We start from the raw sequence: 23544 nt of genomic DNA on the forward strand, positions 1-23544 counted from the left end.
CTCCAGGCATGGTAGCGATTGTCACTTCCTATGTGAAAAGAACATTCCAACTATCTGTAATATTATTAGGGGTATACTACAGTGACAGGAATAGAATCTGTTGCCTGAGTTTTAGACACCTTTTATAATTTTAAGAAACTTTTCTTTTACTCAAAGACAGCAAATGACGTACCAAAGAGAACAGGTGACAGGTGAAGATGTGCCTTCATTTAATGCATATTTAAAAGCCTACTTCTTAGGGTCTGTCAGTCAGCCCTCCACTATCACCACCCTCAAATGTTTTAATTCTTAGGCTTCTCCAAAATGATTGATAGAGTTATGGAAATGAATAAGAACTGTTTCTGTAGATTGTTAAGTGAAATAAACAATCGTAGACTTTAGAGGAAAAAAAATCACAGATACATAAAAATTTTTATTGTACTTATTTTTTAATTTTATATTTTTATTTATATTAGGATATTATACAATTTCAAAGCTAACAACAGAGTCTTTTTAGTATGTGTATTGGTAGCATAACAAAATAAAAGTACTTCACAAAAGAAGTCCATATTACAGTACTATTGAAATAGGAGGCATATGATAATTATGCATTCGTGGGTTATAAACATAATACATTCATTTTAAAGAAAAATATTTAATATGAATAACATTTTGGTTAAAATAAATATGCAAATGTTAACAGCAACACCTGAAGTGTATATTGATACAAGAATGGTGTTTTGTAACAGACACTATGTAGAATGGTAAGCGGTCATGAAGTGGCTGTCCAATCTTACTAAATTCACAATCATTGCACATTGCTGAGCGCTTTATTTATACAGGGATACGCTTCATCCACCATTCCTAAACCTCAGCATACGAAACAAAGTCACCCCATGTTGTGTCCTGGGGAACTGGTACCAAAGTCTAAAATAAGGGTTAGAATCAGATGTACCTTTCATTTTACTGTTCCTCATATCAACTCAAATGTTTTACTTAATCAATACAAAATTTACTTATAAACAGAAATACAAAGAGAACATTTTATAGATGATTATAAAAATTAATCATCTTCATAATTCTTTGAAATGATCCCGTTCAAAATTAAAATTTGTTATGTGCAGTGGTTTCTGCAAGAAAAATATGAACACTTAGATAAAGATACAATATCCAAAACAAAAAGTTTCCATATGTAGAAAACAATAATGGATTTCCCTGATCAATAAATTCTTCCCAACTATTTCCTTCCAGCAGATAGATTCACTTAAAAGAAAAGTTTAAATCTTTGCTTAGAAGTCCTGTGAGGGGTTAAGCTGATGACTTTTAGATCCATGTATCTTTAAAGATTGCAAGAAAAAGGAGTGTATCTGTTCCAACTAGAGAACATTTCATCTCCATGAATCATATTACATTAAAATGAACATGACACTAACAGTCAACAGAAACAATTCCCCTCGTCACTCTGGAGAGGAGGGTGCAGGCGTCCAGTGCGGTCAAAGTCACCAGAATCTGGGAGAAACGGCATGCCCGGCCCTCACATACAGAATGACCAGCTCTCCTCTGCCTGTCCCGGGATAAAATTACCCTCCATTCACAACTGATCAAGATACTGTAGCTGACTAAATTTAGAAAAAAAGTTTACACTTTTGCCCTTTGTACATTTTTAAAGTTTACAAATGACTTGGAAGTATTCAAATGATTGTAAGAAAAATACTTCTATGGAAAAAATAAAACCAGGAGTTACACGGGCTAAAGGTAGGTGTTCTCTGAAGATGAGGGTTTCCTGTTGGCAGGATTACTGTCCCAAGGTTACATGGTGGCATGGCGTCCTTAGGCAGTGACTGCCACGCAGGCTTTTGGTTTCACAACTCTGGGAGGAGCTGGTCACCACTAACATGAAGGCATTCAGGGAAAACATCTCCACGACAGCATTTACTAAGCTCTGCCCATTTCCTTAAACTAAACGAAGTGTTACCACCTCTGTTATCTTTATGCATGAATACAGTACTTTGCCTAAAAGCTTCTCAATAGAAATGTTTATAAAAATGCTGTTTGTGGTAGTGGCCAGTTTTCATTTCTTTAAACATGTTCTAAAGTTACAACCTTGTCGGATGAATTGAAACAGTATCGACATTCACAGCTACAGTACAGTGCACATCCCTCTCCCTAACAAGACAAGGCACATGCATACACAGTGGCCCAAATTTTCAAAATTGAAAAAAAAATGTTCTCAATCCAGGAAAAGTGTTGGTATATCAAATATTTTTTTAAGGTTATTATGTTGTCAGAAAATCTGAAACATTAGTGGATAAAATGCACATACAATATAAATAGGAAAGTAAGTTGAAGAATAAAAAAAAATTTCTGAAGGGGATCAGTCAGAACTTCAATAAAATCTATGAATAAAAACATATGCTTACACTATAGTGTACAATGAGTAGAGCATTTAAATTCATAAAGAAATTGAAAATAGTACTGCAGGATTATTCGAAGAATATTTTTCAAATGTACAAACAACAGTAAAAACACACAAAAAAGCCTTGGGCAATGTGCAACTTGGAAAACTACTACCACACCAGCCAAACAAATCCTTAACCACTTTTTAAATGGATTCATTTATACCATTTTAATGCAAGAAGAATTTCAAAGATATTAAAATAAAACAAAATAAAGCAGAAAACTCTTCAGTGTCTGACTCACATTTTATCCCCAAATCTTTTCACATTTAATAGTTGCATTTTGAATGTATAAGCTATTTTAAATCTATGAGTTTTAAATGCTTCTCAAATAGTTCATATGTCTACATTTATCTTTAAGAATACTATTTGAAAGCTACAACGCTAAGAACTAAAACACATACTTCAAACTTCTAAAAATAAAATAATCACAAAAGTTCACAACTGTGTTCATCTCAAATGTCCATAAATGACTGGAGAGCAGCACACAAGGCACATGTTCAGATACCTTCCTCAGGCTGCACGTCTGTCCCAGTGGGGCCAAGCTGAGCCACCAACATTTGGCACTGAGAGTCTATCTGAACACGACTTATCAGCACAAAACTCAAAATAATTCTAAAAATCTTTAGCCATTAAAAACCATCATGTTCCGTTTGCTCTCCTAACACGCAATCTGATTATTCCAAAGTCATTGGGGTTTGCAAGAAGGTGACTTAAATTGGTACAAAATGAAGCTTAGATGAAAACTGGTTAAGGATTCAAAGCACACTAGCTCTGAAATATTAATCTTAACACCCAAGAACAGGGAGGTATGATTTGCACAGAAATACTTGAACTCGTGTTGCTTACGTCCTCCATGCCGTCCATGCGCTCAGCTGCTGGCCATGCAGGCGTGCATCCTCTTGGCCACGTCGTACACATACGTGATGTCTGGTCGCTTTTCTGGGTCTGGGTTGATGCACATGTTCACCAACTGCCGCAGCTGCAAAGACAGAAAAGACAACCTGCTTCAGGAAACCACTCTGGTCGGACGGTAACAAGGAACACACTTTGAACAGCTATAGACTTACAGGGTAAGTGTTCTGCTAAATGTTTATTTGGCTGGAAATATATGTGACCACTGTCAATGACTTTACAATTAGTTGAAGGATCTAAGAAGTATATTCATTGGTGAGTGTTAAGGTCAAGCAAGGAGCATTCTCCACAATCAGAGGCTTTACAATCATCTTATGATCTTTCAAAGAAGTTTAATCAGAAGACAGAAGTCATGAAAGACAGTAAGTTTTAAACTCTAAGTCTCCAAATTAACTGAAGATCTCTACACATTTATTTGATCTAGAGTTTACTACAATAGCCTTGATAGTAAGTTTAAATTTTAATAGCTTACTATATATCTAAATTTATACAAGGAAATTAGGATAAATGGCTATCACATACATTTATCATAAACCAATTTATATATTTGTATATATATATAAAGTTTTTATTAGTTTTAAAGTAAAAGCACTCCTCCAAATTAAGAATAATAAAGGCAAGCTAAGTAACAAATAGTATGCTAATTCTCAACTGTATGAAGTAGTACTTATACCCTCATTTTATAGATGAGAGGACTGAGGTTTACTTATTTACTGGGTGGGCCAAAAGGTTCGTTTGGTTTTCTGCGTAAGATGGCTCTAGTAGCACTTAGTTGTCTTTAACTTCATTCAAAACAATTTTGTTAGATTGTATGTGACACCTGTCATATCAGCGTGCATTTAACAAAAGACTTATCAAAGTTGGTAAATTTTTGTGTAGCCATTTTAATATTGAAGATGGAAGAAAAAAAGCAACATTTTCAGCATATTATGCTTTATTATTTCAAGGAAGGTAAAAATGCAACTGAAACGCACAAAAACATTTGTGCAGTGTATGGAGGTGTTGTGACTGATCGAATGTGTCAAAAGTGGTCTGCAAAGTTTGGTGCTGGAGATTTCTCACTGAATGATACTCCATGGTCGGGTAGGCCAGTTGAAGTTGATAGCAATCAACTCAAGACACTAATTGAGAACAATCAACGTTATACCATGCGGGAGATAGCCAACATACTCAAAATATCCAAATCAAGCACTGAAAATCACTTGCACCAGCTTGGTTATGTGAATTGCTTTGATGTTTGGGTTCCACATCGGTTAAGTGAAAAAAACCTTCTTGACAGTATTTCCACATGCAATTCTCTACTTAAACGTAATGAAAACATTCCATTTTTAAAACAAATTGTGACAGGCGATGAAAAGTGGATGCTGTACAACAATGTGGAATGGAAGAGATCATGGGGCAAGTGAAATGAAGCACCACCAACCACACCAAAGGCCGGTCTTCATCCAAAGAAGGTGATGTTGTGTATATGGTGGGATTGGAAGGGAGTCCTCTATTATGAGCTCCTTCTGGAAAACCAAATGATTAATTCCAACAAGTACTGCTCCCAGTTAGACCAACTGAAAGCAGCACTCGACAAAAAGTGTCTGGAATTAGTCAAGAGAAAACACATAATCTTCCATCAGGATAACGCAAGACCGCGTGTTTCTTTGATGACCAGGCGAAAACTGTTACAGCTTGGCTGGAAAGTTCTGATTCATCCACCATATTCACCAGACATTGCACCTTCGGATTTCCATTTATTTCTGTCTTTACAAAATTCTCTTAATGGAAAAAATTTCAATTCCCCAGAAGACTGTAAAAGGCACCTGGAACAGTTCTTTACTCAAAAACATAAAAAGTTTTGGGAAGATGGAATTATGAAGTTGCCTGAAAATTGGCAGAAGGTAGTGGAACAAAAGGGTGAATACGTTGTTTGATAAAGTTGTTGGTGAAAATGAAAAATGTGTCTTTTATTTTTACTTAAAAACTGAAGGCACTTTTTGGAGAACCCAATACATCACAGAAAAAAGCACATTTCGACAAATTAAGAAAATATCCTTCCATCTGATCCTACAGCCAAAGAGTGAAGAATACAAAATTTTATTCTTAATTCTAAGTGCCAGAGTTTATGAAAACACGCATCTTCGTAATCTGGTCTCTCCCAGATGACAAGCCAAATCAAGAGGAAGAACCAGATTCTTTAGCATTTAAGTATATCTTTAGAAGTTATTCAGATATTCTGAACACTTGCATTAACTCTTTTTCGCCAGTATAAAAGCACTTAAATTATCAAATTACTGTAATTTCTTCACACTCCTCAACTTCCACCATGAAGATTTTTTTCATCTGGAGGAAACAGAAGCTGGTGATAAAATCTGGGCTGAGTCTGTTAACAGTGCGACGAAGAAGGCCACTACCAGTGAGAAAAGTCAGCTGGAAAGAAGGTGTGTGGAAGGAGACCCCCAGGGGAGGGGAGAGGAGGGGAGGAGACGGACGGGGCTGTGGAAGCCAGGCTCACTCAAGGCACCTGCAGCCCTGTGCCCTGAGGTAAGGCACTGTCTCCCGAGGTTTATTTCTTCATCTATTCAAGGAGGAGGCTGGAGTAGATAACCTATAAGGATTCTTCTAGTTCTAGCCCCTAGGTTATATGATTCTACCAGAATGAAGTTTAATGACACAACTTCATATCTAGAAGTTCAACAACACTGACGGTTAATGGTAGACCCACTGGGAGGGTCTGAGGATTTCAATTTCTATTCTTTGCAATGGTGCAGAGGAAAGTATTCAACATTCTAAGGGGTATGGCCGTACACAAGGCATCTTACTATGGTGATCTAAGAGAGATTTAAATCAGAAAGAGGTTGGCATTTTACCCATTAAAATAAAAACAAATACATCCAGTTATACACAATATAGAAAACAGTAGGAAAACTATTTATAACGATACTTATATTTAAAAAGACAATGTTTTCTAACACGTCACCTAGTTGTCAGAAATTTTGTTTAGAGATGAAAATGATAAAAGGAGCAGAAAGGATAACTGTGGTACCAAAATTAATTCTATTTAACCAAGATACAAGCAGATGCAATAGCCATTTTTTGACTGAATGAAACTGCTGCACCCTTCAGGCTAGTCAAGAAACCTCACTTTTCCTGCATAGTAATTCAGAATAGGGTGAACTTTCCAACCTACTGTAGCAAATGCCTGGCCCTCACATGCTCCCGCCATGAGGATTACAGACAGACCAGTGCAGGTGCAGCTGAAGGAGACAGGCTCTCTGGCTCCCCGGGTGGAAGACGAGAGCCAGAAGTGATCGAAAGGGGAAGGGACCAAGAGTGGGGGAAACGGAGAGGTGGCTGAGCAGCGTGAGCAGAGGGACAGGCTTCGCAGAGACACCAGGCGAAGCAGAAACCCCACGGCAGATGGAGCCAGGACAACCCACCACTCGCTTTTTCCTCCCCGTTTATGTGGCTCAGTCTCCTTCAGATACGTGGTTTATTTTCTCATAAAGATTTTTCCGGGGGGTGGAGACGAGATGGCAGAGTAGAAGGATGTAAGCTCACCTCATCTTATGAAAACACCAAAATCACAACTAACTGCTGAACAACCATTGAGAAAAAAATTCTGGAACCTACCAAAAAAGATATCCTACATCCAAACACAAGGAAGAAGCTACAACGAGACGGAAGAAGGGGGGGGCGCCATCGCAATACAATCAAATCCCATACCCGCTAGGTGGGTGAGACACAAACTGGAAATAATTATATCACAGAGGTTTTCCCAGAGGAGTGAAAGTCCTGAGCCCCATGTCAGGCTCCCCAGCCTGGGTGTCTGGCAACAGGAGGAGGAACCCCCAGAGCATCTGGCTTTGAAGGCCAGTGGGGTTTGATCACAGGAAGTCCACAGGACTAGGGAAACAAACTCCACACTTGGAAGGCACACATAAGGTCTCGTGCACACCAGAACCAGGGGAAAAAGCAGTGACTTCATATGAGTCTGGGCCAGACCTACCTGCTGGTATTGGAGGGTCTCCTGCGAAGGTGGGGGGTGGCTTTGGCTCACTGTGGGGAAAAAGACACTGACAGCGGCAGTTCTGGCAAGTACTCATTGGCATGAGCACTCCTGAAGGCCACCATTTTCTCACCAAGACCTGGATCCACCCAATAGCCTATAGGCTCCAGTGCTGGGATGCTTCAGGCCAAATGACCAACAGGGCGGGACCACAGCGCCACCCATCAGCAGAAAGTCTTCCAGAGGCCACAGCTGCCTGCTAAACACACCCCTTGACATGGCCCTGCCCACCAGAGGGAAAAGACCAGGCTCCACCCACCAGTGGGCAGGAACCAGTCCCTCCCACCAGGCAGCCTGCACAAGCCTCTTAGATCAGCCTCATCCACTAGAGGGGCAGACGGCAGAAACAAGAACTACAACCCTGCAGCCTGCAGAATGGAAACTGCAGTCACAGAAAGTAAGACAAAATGAGAAGGCAGTAGACTATGTCCCAGAAAAAGGAACAAGATAGAACCCTGGAAGACAAATTCAGTGGAGATAGGAAATCAACACAAAAAAGAATTCAGAGTAATGAGAGTAAAGATGATCCAGGATCTTGGAAAAAGAATAGAGGCACAGATTGAGAAGATACAAGAAATGTTTAACAAAGACCTAGAAGAACTAAAGAACAAACAAACAGAGATGAACAATACAATAACTGAAATGAGAAATATGCTAGAAGGAAACAATAGCAGAGTAACTGAGGGAGAACAGATAAGTAACCTGGAAGACAGAATGGTGGAAATCACTGCTGCAGAACAGAATAAGGAGTAAAGAATGAAAAGAAATGAAGACGCTCTAAGAGACCTCTGGGACAACATTAAATGCACCAACATTCACATTATAGGGGTCTCAGAAGGAGAAGAGAGAGAGAGAAAGGACCTGAGAAAATATTTGAAGAGCTTATAGCTGAAAACTTCCCTAACATGGTAAAGGAAACAGTCACCCAAGTCGAGGAAGTGCAGAGAGTCCCAGGCAGGATGAACCCAAGGAGAAACATGCCAGGACACACAGTAATCAAATTGACAAAAATTAAAGACAAAGAAAAAATATTGAAAGTAAGAAGTGAAAAGCAAAAAATAACATACAAGAGAACTCCCATAAGGTTATCAGCTGATTTTTCAACAGAAACTCTGCAGGCCAGAAGGGAGTGGCATGATATATTTAAAGTGATGAAAGGGAAGAACCTACAAAGAAGAATACTCTACCCAGCAAGGCCCTCATTCAGATTTGACAAAGAAGTCAAAAGCTTTTAGACAAGCAAAAGCTAAGAGAATCCAGCACCACCAGACCAGCTTTGCAACAAATGCTAAAGGAACTTCTCTAGGCGGAAAAGAAAAGGTCACAACTAGAAACAAGAATATTATGAATGGAAAAGCTCACCAGTAAAGGCAAACATACAGTAAAGGTAGGAAATCATCCACACAGAAATATGATATCAAAACCAGCAATCGTGAGAAGGTACACATGCAGGATATTGGAAATGCATTTGAAATTAAAAGACAAGCAACTTAAAATAATCTGTTTATATAAAGACTGCTATATCAAAACTTCACGGTAACCACAAAACAAAAATCTATAATAGATACACACACAAAAAAACAAAAAGAAATCCAAACACAACACTAAAGTTAGTCATCAAATTACAAGAGAAGAGAACAAAAGAGGAAGGGAAGAAAAAAGACCTACAAAAACAAACCCAAAACAATTAACAAAATGGCAATAAGGACATACATGTCAATTAATTACCTTAAACATAAACAGATTAAACACTCCAACCAAAAGACACAGACTGGCTGAATGGATACAAAAACAAGACCCGTATATATGCTGTCTACAAGAGACCCACGTCAGACCTAGGGACACATACAGACTGAAAGTGAGGGGATGGAGAAAGGTATTCCATGCAAATGGAAATCAAAAGAAAGCTGGAGTAGCAATACTCATATCAGACAAAACAGACTTTAAAATGAAGACTGTTACAAGAGACAAAGAAGGACACTACATAGTGATCAGGGGATCAATCCAAGAAGAAGATAGAACAATTATAAATATATATACACCCAACATAGGAGCACCTCAATATATAAGGCAAATACTAACAGCCATAAAAGGAGAAATCGACAGTAACACAAAAATAGTGGGGAAATTTAATACTCCACTTTCATCAATGGACAAATCTTCAAGACAGAAAATTAATAAGGAAACACAGGCCTTAAATGACACATTAGACCAGATGTACTTACTTGACATTTATAAAGCATTCCATCCAAAAGCAGCAGAATACACATTCTTTTCAAGTGCGCATGGAACACTCTCCAGGATAGATCACATACTGGGCCACAAAATGAGCCTCAGTAAATTTAAGAAAATTGAAGTCATATCACGCATCTTTTCAGAACACAATGCTATGAGATTAGAAATCAAATACAAGAAAAAAACTGTAAAAAACATAAACACACGGAGGCTAAACATTATGCTACTAAACAACCACTGAAGAAATCAAAGAGGAAATCCAAAAATACCTAGAGACAAATGAAAACGAAAGCATGACAAATGAAAACGAAAGCATGAGGTAAAAGCAGTTCTAAGAGGGAAGTTTATAGAAATACAAGCTTACCTCAGGAAACAAGAAAAATCTCAAATAAACAATCTAACCTTACACCTAAAGGAACTAGAGAAGGAAGAACAAACAAAACACAAAGTTAGCAGAAGGACAGAAATCATAAAGATCAGAGCAGAAATAAATGAAATAGAAACAAAACAATAGCAAAGATCAATGAAACTAAAAAGCTGGTTCTTTGAAAAGATAAACAAAATTGATAAACCTTTAGCCAGATTCATCATGAAAAAAAGGGAGAGGGCTCAAATCAATAAAATTAGAAATGAAAAAGAAGTTACAACGGACACCACAGAAATAAAAAGGACTCTAAGAGACAACTACAAGCAACTTCATGCCAATAAAATGGACAACCTAGAAGAAATGGACAAATTCTTAGCAAGGTATAATCTCCCAAGACTGAACCAGGAAGAAATTGAAAATATAAACAGACCAATCACAAGTACTGAAATTGAAACTGTGATTAAAAAACTCCCAATAAGCAAAAGTCCAGGACCAGATGGCTTCACAACTGAACAACGAATTCTATCAAACATTTAGAAAAGAGTTACTACCTACCCTTCTGACACTATTCAAAAAATTTGCAGAGGAAGAAATACTTCCAAACTCTATGAGGCCATCATCACCCTGATACCAAAGTCAGACAAAGATATCACACAAAAAGAAAATTCCAGGCCAGTATCACTGATGACCACAGATGCAAAAATCCTCAACAAAATACTAGCAAACCAACTCCAACAATACAGTAAAAGGATCATACACCATGATCAACGGGGGTATCCCAGGCATGCAAGGAATTTTCAAGGTCTGCATATCAATCCATGTGAATCCATGTGAACCAATCCATGTGAATCCATCATCAACCAACTGAAGAATAAAAACCATACGATCCTGTCAATAGAGGCAGGAAAAGCTTTTGGTAAAAATCAACATCCATTTATGATAAAAACTCTCCAGAAAATGGGCGTAAAGGGAACATACCTCAACATAATGAAGGTCGTATTTGGCAAAACCACAGCTAACATCATACTCAATGGAGAGAAGCTGAGAGCATTTCCCCTAAGATCAGGAACAAGACAAGGATGTCCCCTCTTGCTCACCACTTTTATTTAACATAATTTTGGAAGTCTTAACCACAGCAATCAGAGCAGAAAAAGAAATAAAAGGAATCCAAACTGGAAAAGAAGGGGTAAAACTGTCACTGTCTGCAGATGACATGATTGTCTACATAGAAAATCCTAAAAACGCTAACAGAAAACTACTAGAGCTCATCAATGAATTCGGCAAAGTGGCAGAATACAAAATTAATACACAGAAATCTGTTGCATTTCTATACACTAACAACAAAAGACCCAAAAAAGAAACCCAGGAAACAGTCCCATTTACCAGCACATCAAAAACAACAAAATAAGTAGGAATAAACCTACCTAAGGCGGCAAAAGGCCTGTACTCTGAAAACTATAAGATGCTGCTGAAAGAAATAGAAGATGACACAAACAGATGGAAAGATATATCATGTTCTTGGACTGGAAGAATCAATATTGTGAAAATGACTATACTACCCAAAGCAATCTACAGATTCAATGCAATCCCTATCAAACTACCAATGGCATTTTTCACAGAACTAGAACAAAAATTTTTTAAATTTGTATGGAGACACAAAAGACCCCGAATAGCCAAAACAATCCTGAGAAAGAAAATGGAGCTGGAGGAATCAGGCTCCCTGACTTCAGATTATATTACAAAGCTACAGTCATCAAAACAGTATGGTACTGGCACAAAAACAGAAATACAGATCAATGCAACAGGACAGAAAGTCCCAAGATAAACTCATGCACCTATGGTCACCTAATCTGTGACAAAGGAGGCAAGAATATACAATGGAGAGAAGACAGCCTCTTCAATAAGTGGTGCTGGGAAAACTGGACAGCTACATGTAAAAGAATGAAATTAGAACATTGTCTAACACCACACAGAAAAATACGCTCAAAATAGACCAAAGACCTACATGTAAAACCAGATACTATAAAACTCTTAGAGCATAACATAGAGCACTCTCTGACATAAACTGCTGCAATATCTTTTTTGATCCTTCTCCCAGAGTAATGGAAATAAAAACAAAAATAAACAAATGGGATCTAATTAAACTCAAAAGCTTTTGCACAGCAAAGAAAACCCCAGAATGGGAGAAAATATTTGCAAACAATGCGACTGACAAAGGATTAATCTCCAAAATTTACAAACAGCTCATGCAGCTCAATGTCAAAAACAAAAAAAAAACCCTATCAAAAAATGGGCAGAAGATATAAACAGACAGTTCTCCAAAGAGGACATACAGATGGCCAAGAGGCACATGAAAGGATGCTCAACATCACTAACATTAGAGAAATGCAAATCAAATGAGATATCCCCTCACAGCAGTCAGAATGGTCATCGTCAAAAATTCTATAAACAATAAATGCTGGAGAGGGTGTGGAGAGAAGGGAACCCTCCTACACTGTTTCCGGGAATATAAATTGGTGCAGCCACCATGGAGAACATTATGGAGGTTCTTTAAAAAACAAAAAATAGAGCTCCCATATGATCCAGCAATCCCACTCCTGGGCATATATCTGGAGAAAAACATAATTCAAAAAGATCCATGCACCCTAATGTTCACTGCAGCACTATTTGCAATAGCCAGGACGTGGAAGCAACCTAAATGTTCATTGACAGATCAATGGATAAAGAAGATGTGGTACATATATATACAATGGAATATTACTCAGCCATAAAAAAAGAATGAAATGATACTATCTGCAGCAACATGGATGGACCTGGAGATTATCATACTAAGGGAAGTCAGACAGAAAAAGACAAATATCATATGATACTGCTTATATGCAGAATCTAAGAAAAAAATGATACAAATGAACTTATTTACAAAACAGAAACAGATTCACAGACTTAGAAAACTTATGGTTACTGGGGGGAATGGTGGGGGGAGGGATAAATTGGGAGTTTGGGATTGACATTAAAATGGATAACCAACAAGGACCTACTGTATAGCACAGGGAACTCTACTCAATATTCTGTGATACTGAGCGTGTGTCTCAAGACTATGAGACTCACGCTTCTTCGGCATCTTCACCTGAGCCACGTCACCTGTTCTTTCAGCATCAGAAGAATCGCTTTTTCTCTTCTCAATTCTGTCACTGGAATCTCTTCCAGAATCTGAACTTTGCACATCAGTAACTAGGACCCAGGTGGCTCTGAATGAATATTTAATGAGTGAATGTTGAGTCTGTTATTCTTCTAAAATTTCAGTCTCTCCTCATCTGCGGATTCCTTCACCACAGTATGTAAGTACAGTTAAGTCTGTCCACGGAACTCCTCCTAACTGCTGCTGCACCTCATTTATTTGCTCTAAAACTAAGCTCAAGGGTGAATAGAATCTGAACTCACTACCTCGAGTTCCTGAGCCCGTGCAGCCTCCTTTTCGGGCCCTCATCCCCAGCGGCAGTGCATTGCCCCACCCTGGCCGAGGCGGGCGGCGTGTGCAGGCGCTACATCTAACGGCCTCCTCCTCCTCCTTCCTGCCAGGCTGACGGCCCCCCGTTCCCTGGCTGCGAGTCCTTCCTCCCCTGGCTCCCTGACACCTTGCTGGTTCTCCTCCAGCTTCTCGGACTTTTCCTTCTAATTTTCTTTGTAGGTTTAAGGTTTGTCATCCTCTGACAATCCCTCCAGTGCTGGTGGGCCCCAAAGCGCTTTCCTTACCCCTTTTCCCTCTTCCCTCCGCCTTCTTATCCTGCGTCATCTTCTTCTGTGCTGCAGCCACTGCCACGCGCCGAGGGTCACCATACCTCCTCAGGGGCCCCATCCATGCACCCGCCCCACCACTGCCCTCTGAACACATCTACCCACACAGACGTTAACACCTCACGTGAAACGTGTTCAGAACTGAGATCTTATTCTTCATCTCCCCAGACCGGTTCTTCCTGTCTTGGGCAGTGCCTCCCATTTCTGAAGCCAGAATCTGAAATTTGTACAGGCCCTCATCACACTTCCTGCCCCCCTGCCCAACAATCACCAGCCGAGTCCTACTGGCTGAGAAGACGCACTGTTCCTGTCACAGTCTCCACCACTACGGTACTGGAACACTCCTCCACTGAGAGCTTGCTTCCTTTTACCAGCTTGGCCTTTTGCTCTGGATCCCTCATGATGATGCCTGATACAGCTTCCCACACATACTGATCATCCAGTAACACCCAATGGTTTAATTTCAAATCATTACCACTAGAAAGTGATGTCACGTGGGTTAAGGTATATCTGAGTTCCAATCAAGAGAGATGATGGGTTACAGCGTTCTGACAGGGAATGGTGGTTACTGGGTGATAACAGGTGGTCCTCCGGAGTAGAGAGACTAACATCTCAGGTACTTTATTCAGGTACTCAGAGGCTGGACTGACTTCCAACTGGTGAGCAGAGTGGTGAGATGCTTCAGCTTTGAACAAAGGTGTCAGCCTGACTTGCTGCTTGCTTTCCCTTAAGTAAATCAGCAGAATAGAACCTATCACTGCAGGTCCCTGTCAAGGAATACATAACGGTGTGCTGAATATTCAAAGACTGGACTATTCAAAAAATGTGAACTCAGAGAGTACTGAGATGTGTGCTACACAGCTCCTATCAAACCTGCTAAGAGGATGAAAATTTAGAGAAGACCTGGTAAGGAATACAATTCACCCTTATAACTTTGGATCATCTATGACGTACCCTTTAATCAAATTAGGCCACCAGAAGGCTGCATGGTGGGAGCACACTGGTTCATCCTGCTGCTAAAGCACCTTTCCAAAACCGTGCTTTAATGCTTGCCTTTGGCTTTTACCAAAAATCACTTAGGTATTTATTGTGTAATTGCTGTGTAAGACAATGCCGGTATATCACTCACAGACCCTTACAGGAGATACTCCTATCATAACTTAGTAGGAGAAAACTCTGTTCTCTCTGAAGAACAGGTACACTTTCTCCTTAAACACAGAAACGGTTTGCTTACTGTTTTCCGCAGAGCCATGACAGAAACGCACAGATCTGCCTCAGCGGCTCTGTTGGCTGGGAGGCAAGGTATATGTACCTGCCCCTTCTCTCCTTGGTCCTGAGTTGGACTTCTGTTCTATTTTAATAACCTGTAAGTCTTGTCTTTTATTGTAAGTTATCTCAAATCCTTTTAGAAAAATGGTGGATTGTAAACATGTTATGGGAGATTTATATAGGCCCGAATTCTTAATTTGATGGCGTTTTCTCTGATATAACTATTGGTTGTTCTAAAGATACATTTAAATAGACATATTAAACTAGTGGGGGGGAAATCAGTTGCAATAGTCTTTTGGCAAAGCAAGGGGAGAAAAAAAATCACAACAAATAACTTACTACTTTTATATTACAAATGGCCATGGACCAAGTTTAGCTATTTAACAACTAAAAAGTTGGAGACTGCCTAGCAAAGGTAAGGGTTTTTTCTCTTCCTCTAATTAATGACTGTTCAACCCTACTACCATCTCTTATGTTGTTCCTATATTCTAATGTGACTCCCTCCAAAGAAAATGTACTTGAATTTTCACAGGGAACAATTTTTTTATATCAGGTTATGAATTTACACAGTGACATGATGAATCATAAAAAAACTGCCTCTAAGTTTTCTATCAGTCAGACATTACATAATCAAAAAGAAATAATTATCTTAGTGATCTCCCTCAGTATTAGTCTTACATTTAAAAAAAAAAAACAGTTCCTGCAAACCTCTGGAAGAAACTACCTTAAAAATCCTGAACAACGATATAACACTTTGAGATGATTCTAAGCACTACATTATTAACTACGTTCAAGGAAGACATATGTTCATATAATCACTTTAAGAATTTTATATATATTCCTATAAGTCAGGCTTTAATTTCTAATAATATTGTCAGGCAATCACTTGCTCAAAAAAATTTTGTGTTTAAATTGAGGGAATTAGCTTTCCATTTATTACTTTATAGAAATAACTCCAAAATCAGTAGATATTACATTAATAAAAATAAACAGGAGTATGTAAAAGAGACATTTCATGGTTTACGGTACCTCGAGAAAATTGTTTAGTTTGCATTAGTTTACATGTTTGTAAAAACATGTACTTTGTTGCTGTTTTTAAATTGTTTTATAGGACAAGTTAAAAATAAAGGTCTGAATATGTAGGAGCCTTTACAAAAATCAGAGAAGAAATAACTGTGTAATGCAGATGTTTAAGGGACATTTAAAAAGCAACACAAACATTCAAGGGAGGAAAAGCATATAAAATAAAAATAAAATGAATCCTCTCCAACATTTCTAAACGATTATGAAATCATAAGCCACGTGGAAATTAATGAACGAAGTAGAGAAAATGCAAATCTATTCTGATCTATATATGTCTAAAGAAATATCAAAGCACATAGGTTGGTACCAAAAATATTAAGAGAGTGTTAACAGTCGCTGTTGTCAGGGCGATAACCCACTTAAGCAGCCAGTTCAGTTGCGTACAGGTGAGGAAAACAGGGCTCTCCGTGCATCGTGGCGCAAGGTCACGGACACAACTCTCGACAGAGTAACAAAGACCCTGCTCTTGGTACTGCTTCTCTTCCACCCCATCCTAATCCCTCTGAGACCAGTTACGGTATATCAGTCTCCCAGACACACCCAGTTTCCATCTACACAAGGACACATTTTAGCACCCCAAAGTGGGTCTAATACATTAACGCACACTATGTTTCGAAGCTTTAGATGTTTATACAAAATGAGGAGGCAGATCCAATGCATATGCCAAAGCATCACTAGTGACTGACTTGGGGGGGGAGGGAAGGGAAAAGAAAGCCCTCCTACACAGATACGTTACAAGGTAATGTTATGGCTCCGTTCCACAGAAAAATGATTCAGTGTCTTCTGAAAACTGTGAAACGTCTTTAGGAAGTTACATGGTTTCACGGGATCCCACAGGATGCGTAAAATAAAGGGCACCACTTTGGATTCGTCTTCAAGGAGTGAGTCCCCAGTGTCATTTCAGAAGCATATGTGAACAAAGGGCCTACTTAAATATATTTTTTAAACAAAAATGAAACATTTAAAGCTTAAAGATCTAATGTTATATGGCAACTTTAAGTAAGGTGGTCAATTGATATTATAAATGATGAGTTTCAAACTTACTAAAACCATTTTTAGGAAGGAAAATCAAATGTTATTAATAGTGTTTGAGATAACACTCAATGTTAAGTTAACTTTAATAAATAATGGCACAGTTATAGATTATATTTAATATTATTAGATATCTCATTCTACATTTTAAAGTAAAATACTCTCATCTCACTTAGCATTGGATTACATAACTATAAGAACTAGAGAAATATTTGTGAAAACAGATATACTTCCAAACATTATTTGTGCCATATAATATAATGTCCCTCATTTTAATATTCTTGGGACAGTGTATTAGGAATAGTCTTCTAGCACCAATTTAAATAACAATGGTTAACTTCCAGTAAGAACTCCAGGAAATTTATATAGTTGTATTAAAATTTGTGAAGGTAGCAACTATAAAATAGAACTATTTAGACTGGTCAAATGAATAAAAAGTTTAACTTCAAAATATGCAAAAATAATCTGTACCTGGCACTTGCATTTTTTTTTTCTTATTTATATAAAGTAGCTCTGTTATAAGCTAAAACAAAGGTCATGTTTTTTGTTACTGACTCAACTTTCTTAAAAAACTTCTTTAAGCATATTCTGAATTTAAACATAAACAGATATTACCTGTAAATGTGAGGCTAAAAAGCCAGTTATAATTTTTAAGGCTTCCACTTAGTACTTTCCTTTCCTTTCCTTAAGGGTAAACATTTGGGAAATGAAGCATTAATAAAATTACAACAAACCATAACATTTTTTGTTCAGCATGTCGTGGGTCGACACTTCTGATACCTTATTTGAAATACATGTAGTAGTTTTCACATACTCTAATACGTAAAAATCGTTCTTACCCTTCCGCGCAAGTTCCTTATTCTTTCCCTTCAGTGCGGCGTGGCCCACAGGCTGCGGCCAGGCCAGGCAGAGGAGTGCTCTGCGGGAGCTGCGACCCTGCCCCTCTGCCCAAGACGCAGCGCCCCCGGGAAGGGGCACTCAGGTGACATGGTGCGTGAGGGTGGGGACAGAAGAGAGAGCACTGAAGAGCCCACGAGCCTGGGGTAGAACTCACTCACATAAAACCTGAGAGCCTCCTTCAGGCTGCTTCCTTTGCTCTTGCAGCACAAGCAGTGGATGTCGTGAGGGGTGCCCTGGAGTCTAGTATTCGCTCTGTTACTTCTGGGTCTCTGTCTGCTCACGTGTAAAATGGGAATAATGCTGCAGACCTTCCTTCCTTAACAAGAAACTTCTTACGTGGGTGAAAGAAAATGGTGATTTCAGAAGCTGAAAAAATTTAGGTATTCCAATTTTATTTGAAGCCATGTAAATATATACTCTACAACAGTTACTCTACAATAACCTATAAATATCTGAAATCAGTTTAGTTCAACTAAAAATTCACCATTATTATTCTGTTATTCATATATAATCAAGCATAGAAAGGATCAAGCTTTTTAATCCTTATATTTTAAATACTCCAGAAAAATCAATACTTACCCAGTCTCAAGAATAATGAAAATGCCACGATGAGGTATCACCTCATACTGGTCAGAATGGCATCATCAAAAAGTCCACAGATAACAAATGCTGGAGAGGGTGTGGAGAAAAGGGAACCCTCCTACACTGTTGGTGGGAATGTACATTGGTGCAGCCACTATGGAGAACAGTATGGAGGTTCCTTAAAAAACCAAAAATAGAACTACCATATGATCCAGCAATCCCACTCCTGGGCATATATCCGGAAGAGACAAAAAGTCTAATTCAAAAAGCTGCATGCACCCCAATGTTCATAGCAGCACTATTTACAACAGCCAAGACGTGGAAGCAACCTAAATGTCCATCGACAGATGAATAGATAAAGAAGGAGTGGTATGCATATACAATGGAATATTACTCAGCCATAAAAAAAGAATGAAATAATCCCATTTGTGCTAACATGGATGGACCTGGAGATTATCATACTAAGTGAAGTAAGTCAGACAGAGAAAGACAAATATTATACATCACTTGTATGTGGAATCTAAAAAATAATACAAATGAATCTATATACAAAACAGAAACGGAATCACAGACAGAGAAAACAAACGTACGGTCACCAAAAGGGAGAGGGAGGAAGGGGAAGGAGGGATAAACTAGGAGTTTGGGATTAACAGATACAAACTATTATACATAAAATAGGTAAAAAACAAGGACCCATTGTATAGCACAGGGAACTATATTCAATATCTTGTAATAACCTACAATGGAAAGTAATGTGAAAAATATATATGTGTATAACTGAATCACTTTGCTGTACACCTGAAACACAATGTTGTAAATCAAGTACACTTCAATTAAAAAAAAAAAGAATAATGAAAATGATGCTGGAAATTCTCATGCATTTGAGTGAAGTGGTGGGGAAGACTGTGCCAGTGTGCACCACTGAACTATTCCTGGGAAAAACCCTCCCTCCTGCCTTCCATTTCTCTAACTTAAAAAACATAAAAAAGGAGGAGGGGGAACTGTGGCATTGTCTAAGAAAGGAAGAAATCATAATGGAAGTAATAAAGTAAAAAAAAAAAAAAATTGTTATTTAATAACATTAAAGAAAAAAGATTATCATTTTGGAGGTGAATGTTTATGAGATTTCATCCATTCTCCATTAGTTCTTTGGATGTGACCTTTTAGGTTGATATTTTATAGGATAATTGCATATTCGAGAAGCAGCTCCATTAACTAACTGAGTTTTAATAGTAACTGATATTTTTCTATCTGTGGGCTGGAGGTATAAAGCCACAAAACAAACAGAAATTTAATGTACAACAAGAGAGGCATTAAATAATGTGAAAACTGATTAATGATTTAATAATTTTCATTCCAATCCTATATTTTGGTTTCTTCACCTATAAAAGAAGTGGTAAGACCTACTAAATTATCAAGTTTTCAAAAATATAATTACAAGGTAAGCACAAGTACTGTGTCCTAAAATAGTCTTTGTCACTTATAATAAATGTAAAATTACTACTCAAGAGATAAGCATTTGCCGTAATAGTTCAGATCCACAAGCACTGCTATCATAACACTGTCCACTTTGTTAGAAAGCTTCAACCACCTCACCAATGTTTTACAGGGCATTTAAGTTTCTTTTTCACTCCAAGTACGGTTTTCAAATCTTCAATTTATCTCTCCCTACTCTGTTTTCTCAGCCCGAGGACACTCTTCTTCTCTCTACTCGTTTCCATTTTTCACTTTCAGCTGCAAACTCTTTACTCAACTTTTCAGAACTTCCTTCCAATCTGCTGAGGCAAAATTCTCTTCAAACTTTCCTGTGTCTTCTCTATGTATGCTAGGATTTTTTAATTAAAAAAAAAATTAACGACACAAATCTGTATTTCACATTGTGTTAGTGCTCAGATTTTCAGATATCTGTCAAAAAGAACTAACTCAGTAGAGAACCACACTTTACACTTTCTATATAAATGCTTTTCAATATTCACTATTTTTTAAAATTTAGATTCTCCTGAGATAAAGCAGCGAACGACAGTGAAAATGCACAATGCTGATGATTACTCCAGTGTGTCCCAAAGAAATTAAATATAGAAAGTGAAGGGAAAAAAATCTATTTGCCTTATTTCCTAGTAATGGACATTGGACATTCCAGATATGATGTTGCGTGCTTATAAGAATGAAAAAAATCATATAGCAGGTAACATCAATAAAAGGAAACAATCATACCTCTGACCTGTCTTTTGAGTAATTTTCTTCCTCACTGCATAGAGAGTTCCGTAAGAACATTCACTCATTCAATTGACATTAACTGGTTCATTCATTCTTTTCATTTATTCCTTTAATCTCACTCTCTCACTCGCTCAATTGATTGATCAATCAATCAATCAGTCACTGAACCTTTTTTAGTGTGCCAGGCCCTGGAGACACACAGATAAAAAGCAGTTACAGGAGCCAGACAGTCTGGAGTGGGGAGTCACATGTGCAAAGAAGACGTGGTACATATACACAACGGAATACGACTCAGCCAGGACAAAGAAAGAAATTCTGCCATTTGCAACAAGATGGGTGGACTTGGAGGGTATTATGCTAAGTGAAGTAAGTCAGACAGAGAAAGACAAACACTGTACGTCATCACTTATAGGTGGAATCTAAAAAAGAAAACAAACGTGGCTATAACAAAAAAGAAACAAACTCACAGATACAGAGAACAAGCGAGTGGTTTACCAGTGGGGAAGGGGGAGGGACAAAAGGGGACTAAGAGGCACAAACTACTATGCCTAAAATAAGTAAGCTACAAGGATATATTGCACAGCACAGGGAATATAGCCAATATTTTATAATACTTATACATGGAGTATAACCTTTAAAAATTGTGGATCACTATGTTGTACACCTGAAACTTATATAATACCGTAAATCAACTCTACCTCAATGAAGAAAGAAACAATTATAATGCAGTGTGGCTGCCAAGGGAGGAGGGTTTGAGGGGTGGAGAAAGGGGAGCAGGATAACTTTATGCAGGAGATGACGGCCATGGTTTGTTCTCGAGACAATGAGTTTGCCCGATAAAGGAACAGGGCAAGGAGCATTTCAACACAAGGAAACAGCACCCACAGAAAGATGGAAACTCATGGGCCTTCTAGTAGAACCTGCATGGGCAGAGTTCAGGAAAGAAGAGAGTACACTGCGATCAGAACGCCAGAAGAGCTCAGCCCAGACCAGACTACGAGGGGCCGTGGGAATTACAACTCCTTGGACATAGCAAATGTCTCATAAATGTCTGCTTCACTGATGTTAATTTCTTAATCACCAACAATACTAAGTTTAATTAAAACTAAGAGGTATCTCAGGGAAAATATCTTACCTTTTGTTTTTTTTTGACCCAATATTTTTATTGTTAAGTACAGTAATTCCCTATTGCTACATGGATGAGATCACTACTAGAAAAGGAAAGAATACTGAACACCAAAAGTCGTAAAAAAAGATACTTTAGTCAGCTACAAATATATATACGTTCCTAATATCATTCATGTGCAGCTGAGATAATTCAGTTTGGAATCCTAAACTGTACATAATAACAACAGCATAATTCAAAAGGAAATATCTCTGACATACAGGTTTATTTTTCCAAAGGATACTATTTCTCAGCTTTGGTTTTTAATGCTTAAGTGTATCTATGTCTTAGATCATAAGAAATTTAAAAATCCCAAGCTCTTAAACTCTGAGCTCTTCTAAATGGAATGACTGTATCTGGAAATAAACCTTGTAGAGCTCCTCAGGATTCTGATCAATCGAGGCTGGTTGGCAGGCAGGCCTTTTATTCTCATGAAATGCTCCCTGTGTGTCCTCTTTGGGCAGGAGCCTTAAAAATTTAGCAGTAGCTAAATCAACTTGGTAAGCTTTCAAATAGATATTTGGTGGTAAATTAATTTGCTTAAAATGTTTAGTTTTCCAACAGATATAGAGTCTGTTAGCATTTGAGCTATAAAATTGACACCTAATGGATTGGTCTTTTAACTAAAAGTTCACTGTTGAAAAACTTTATACTTCACTTTTCATTGTTTCCTAAATTTTGCCATACTAAAAAAGCTAAATGGCAATTTGGACTTTTAAAAGATCTAAAAAGCCTACTATATAAAGGAATAATAAGATGCCGTTAATGTATGGCAGCATGAAGTCTGTTCATGTTTTTTGCTACCATAAATTCTGTATAATTATTTTCCAAACAACTTGAGTTCCTACTTAAGGAGAGAAAATATTTATTAGCACATCTGCATTTCAAAGCTCTTATTCTGAGAACTTTTCTACATAACTGAACAGATTAAAGTAAGATCATTAGTCTGTATTTTTTATATCTCATTTCTTCAGTAAGAATTAGTTTCCCTGTTTACCTACGCATTACAGCTTTCAGTTTTATCATCGTGCAACAGCAAATGTTACCAATCGGAGAGACCGTACTATCTTTTTTGGAAAGTACATCATATAACATGTTTTGCTTTATATCTCTCTTCAAAACTGGTAACTGTATAGAGTGAAGTAAAAAAAGTGTAATCTATTTTCCTTTCCCAACCATAAGACCTTCTTCTATCTGGGCCAGACTTTGATATTTGCCCCTTGGCTGAGAATCCGCAAATCCAACTTCACACTTAGCTGCAGTGAAGTAGCCCTGCAGGCAGGCCGACTTCAACGAACCACTAGTGGTATCATCATTAAAATCCTGCTGAAGGTCACCATGGCAACCGCCTGCTGAGGCTTCACTGCTGCACTCGGCATCTCCTAATCAGCTACCATGTGAAATGCAAATTCAGACAGTCTGAAAATTAGTCAAGAAGAATAGGGGATGAGGATGCAGATACGTGAAATATTCATGCGCTTCGTGGAAAAAAGAA

The 23544-nt window shown here is 38.0% G+C and overlaps 1 protein-coding gene across 13 annotated transcripts in view; it reads right to left on the reverse strand.

Annotated features, from left to right (window-relative positions):
- Window positions 1–409: 409 nt before the first annotated feature.
- Window positions 410–23544, reverse strand: part of NEK7 (NIMA related kinase 7) — a 145718-nt gene continuing 122583 nt past the window's right edge. For 12 of the 13 annotated variants that reach the window (XR_014253617.1, XM_082425750.1, XM_082425749.1 and 9 more), the window contains one exon: window positions 410–3417. Coding sequence is in view for 12 of the 13 variants with exons in the window: in XM_082425750.1 (XP_082281876.1) it covers window positions 3307–3417 (111 nt within the window). In the remaining variant the exon portion in view is untranslated. The remainder of the gene's footprint in view (window positions 3418–23544) is intronic. The other variant, XM_082425758.1, reaches the window with a different exon arrangement.

This window comes from Balaenoptera physalus (assembly GCF_965194825.1).
Source record: "Balaenoptera physalus genome assembly, chromosome: 1".
Lineage (NCBI taxonomy): Eukaryota > Metazoa > Chordata > Mammalia > Artiodactyla > Balaenopteridae > Balaenoptera > Balaenoptera physalus.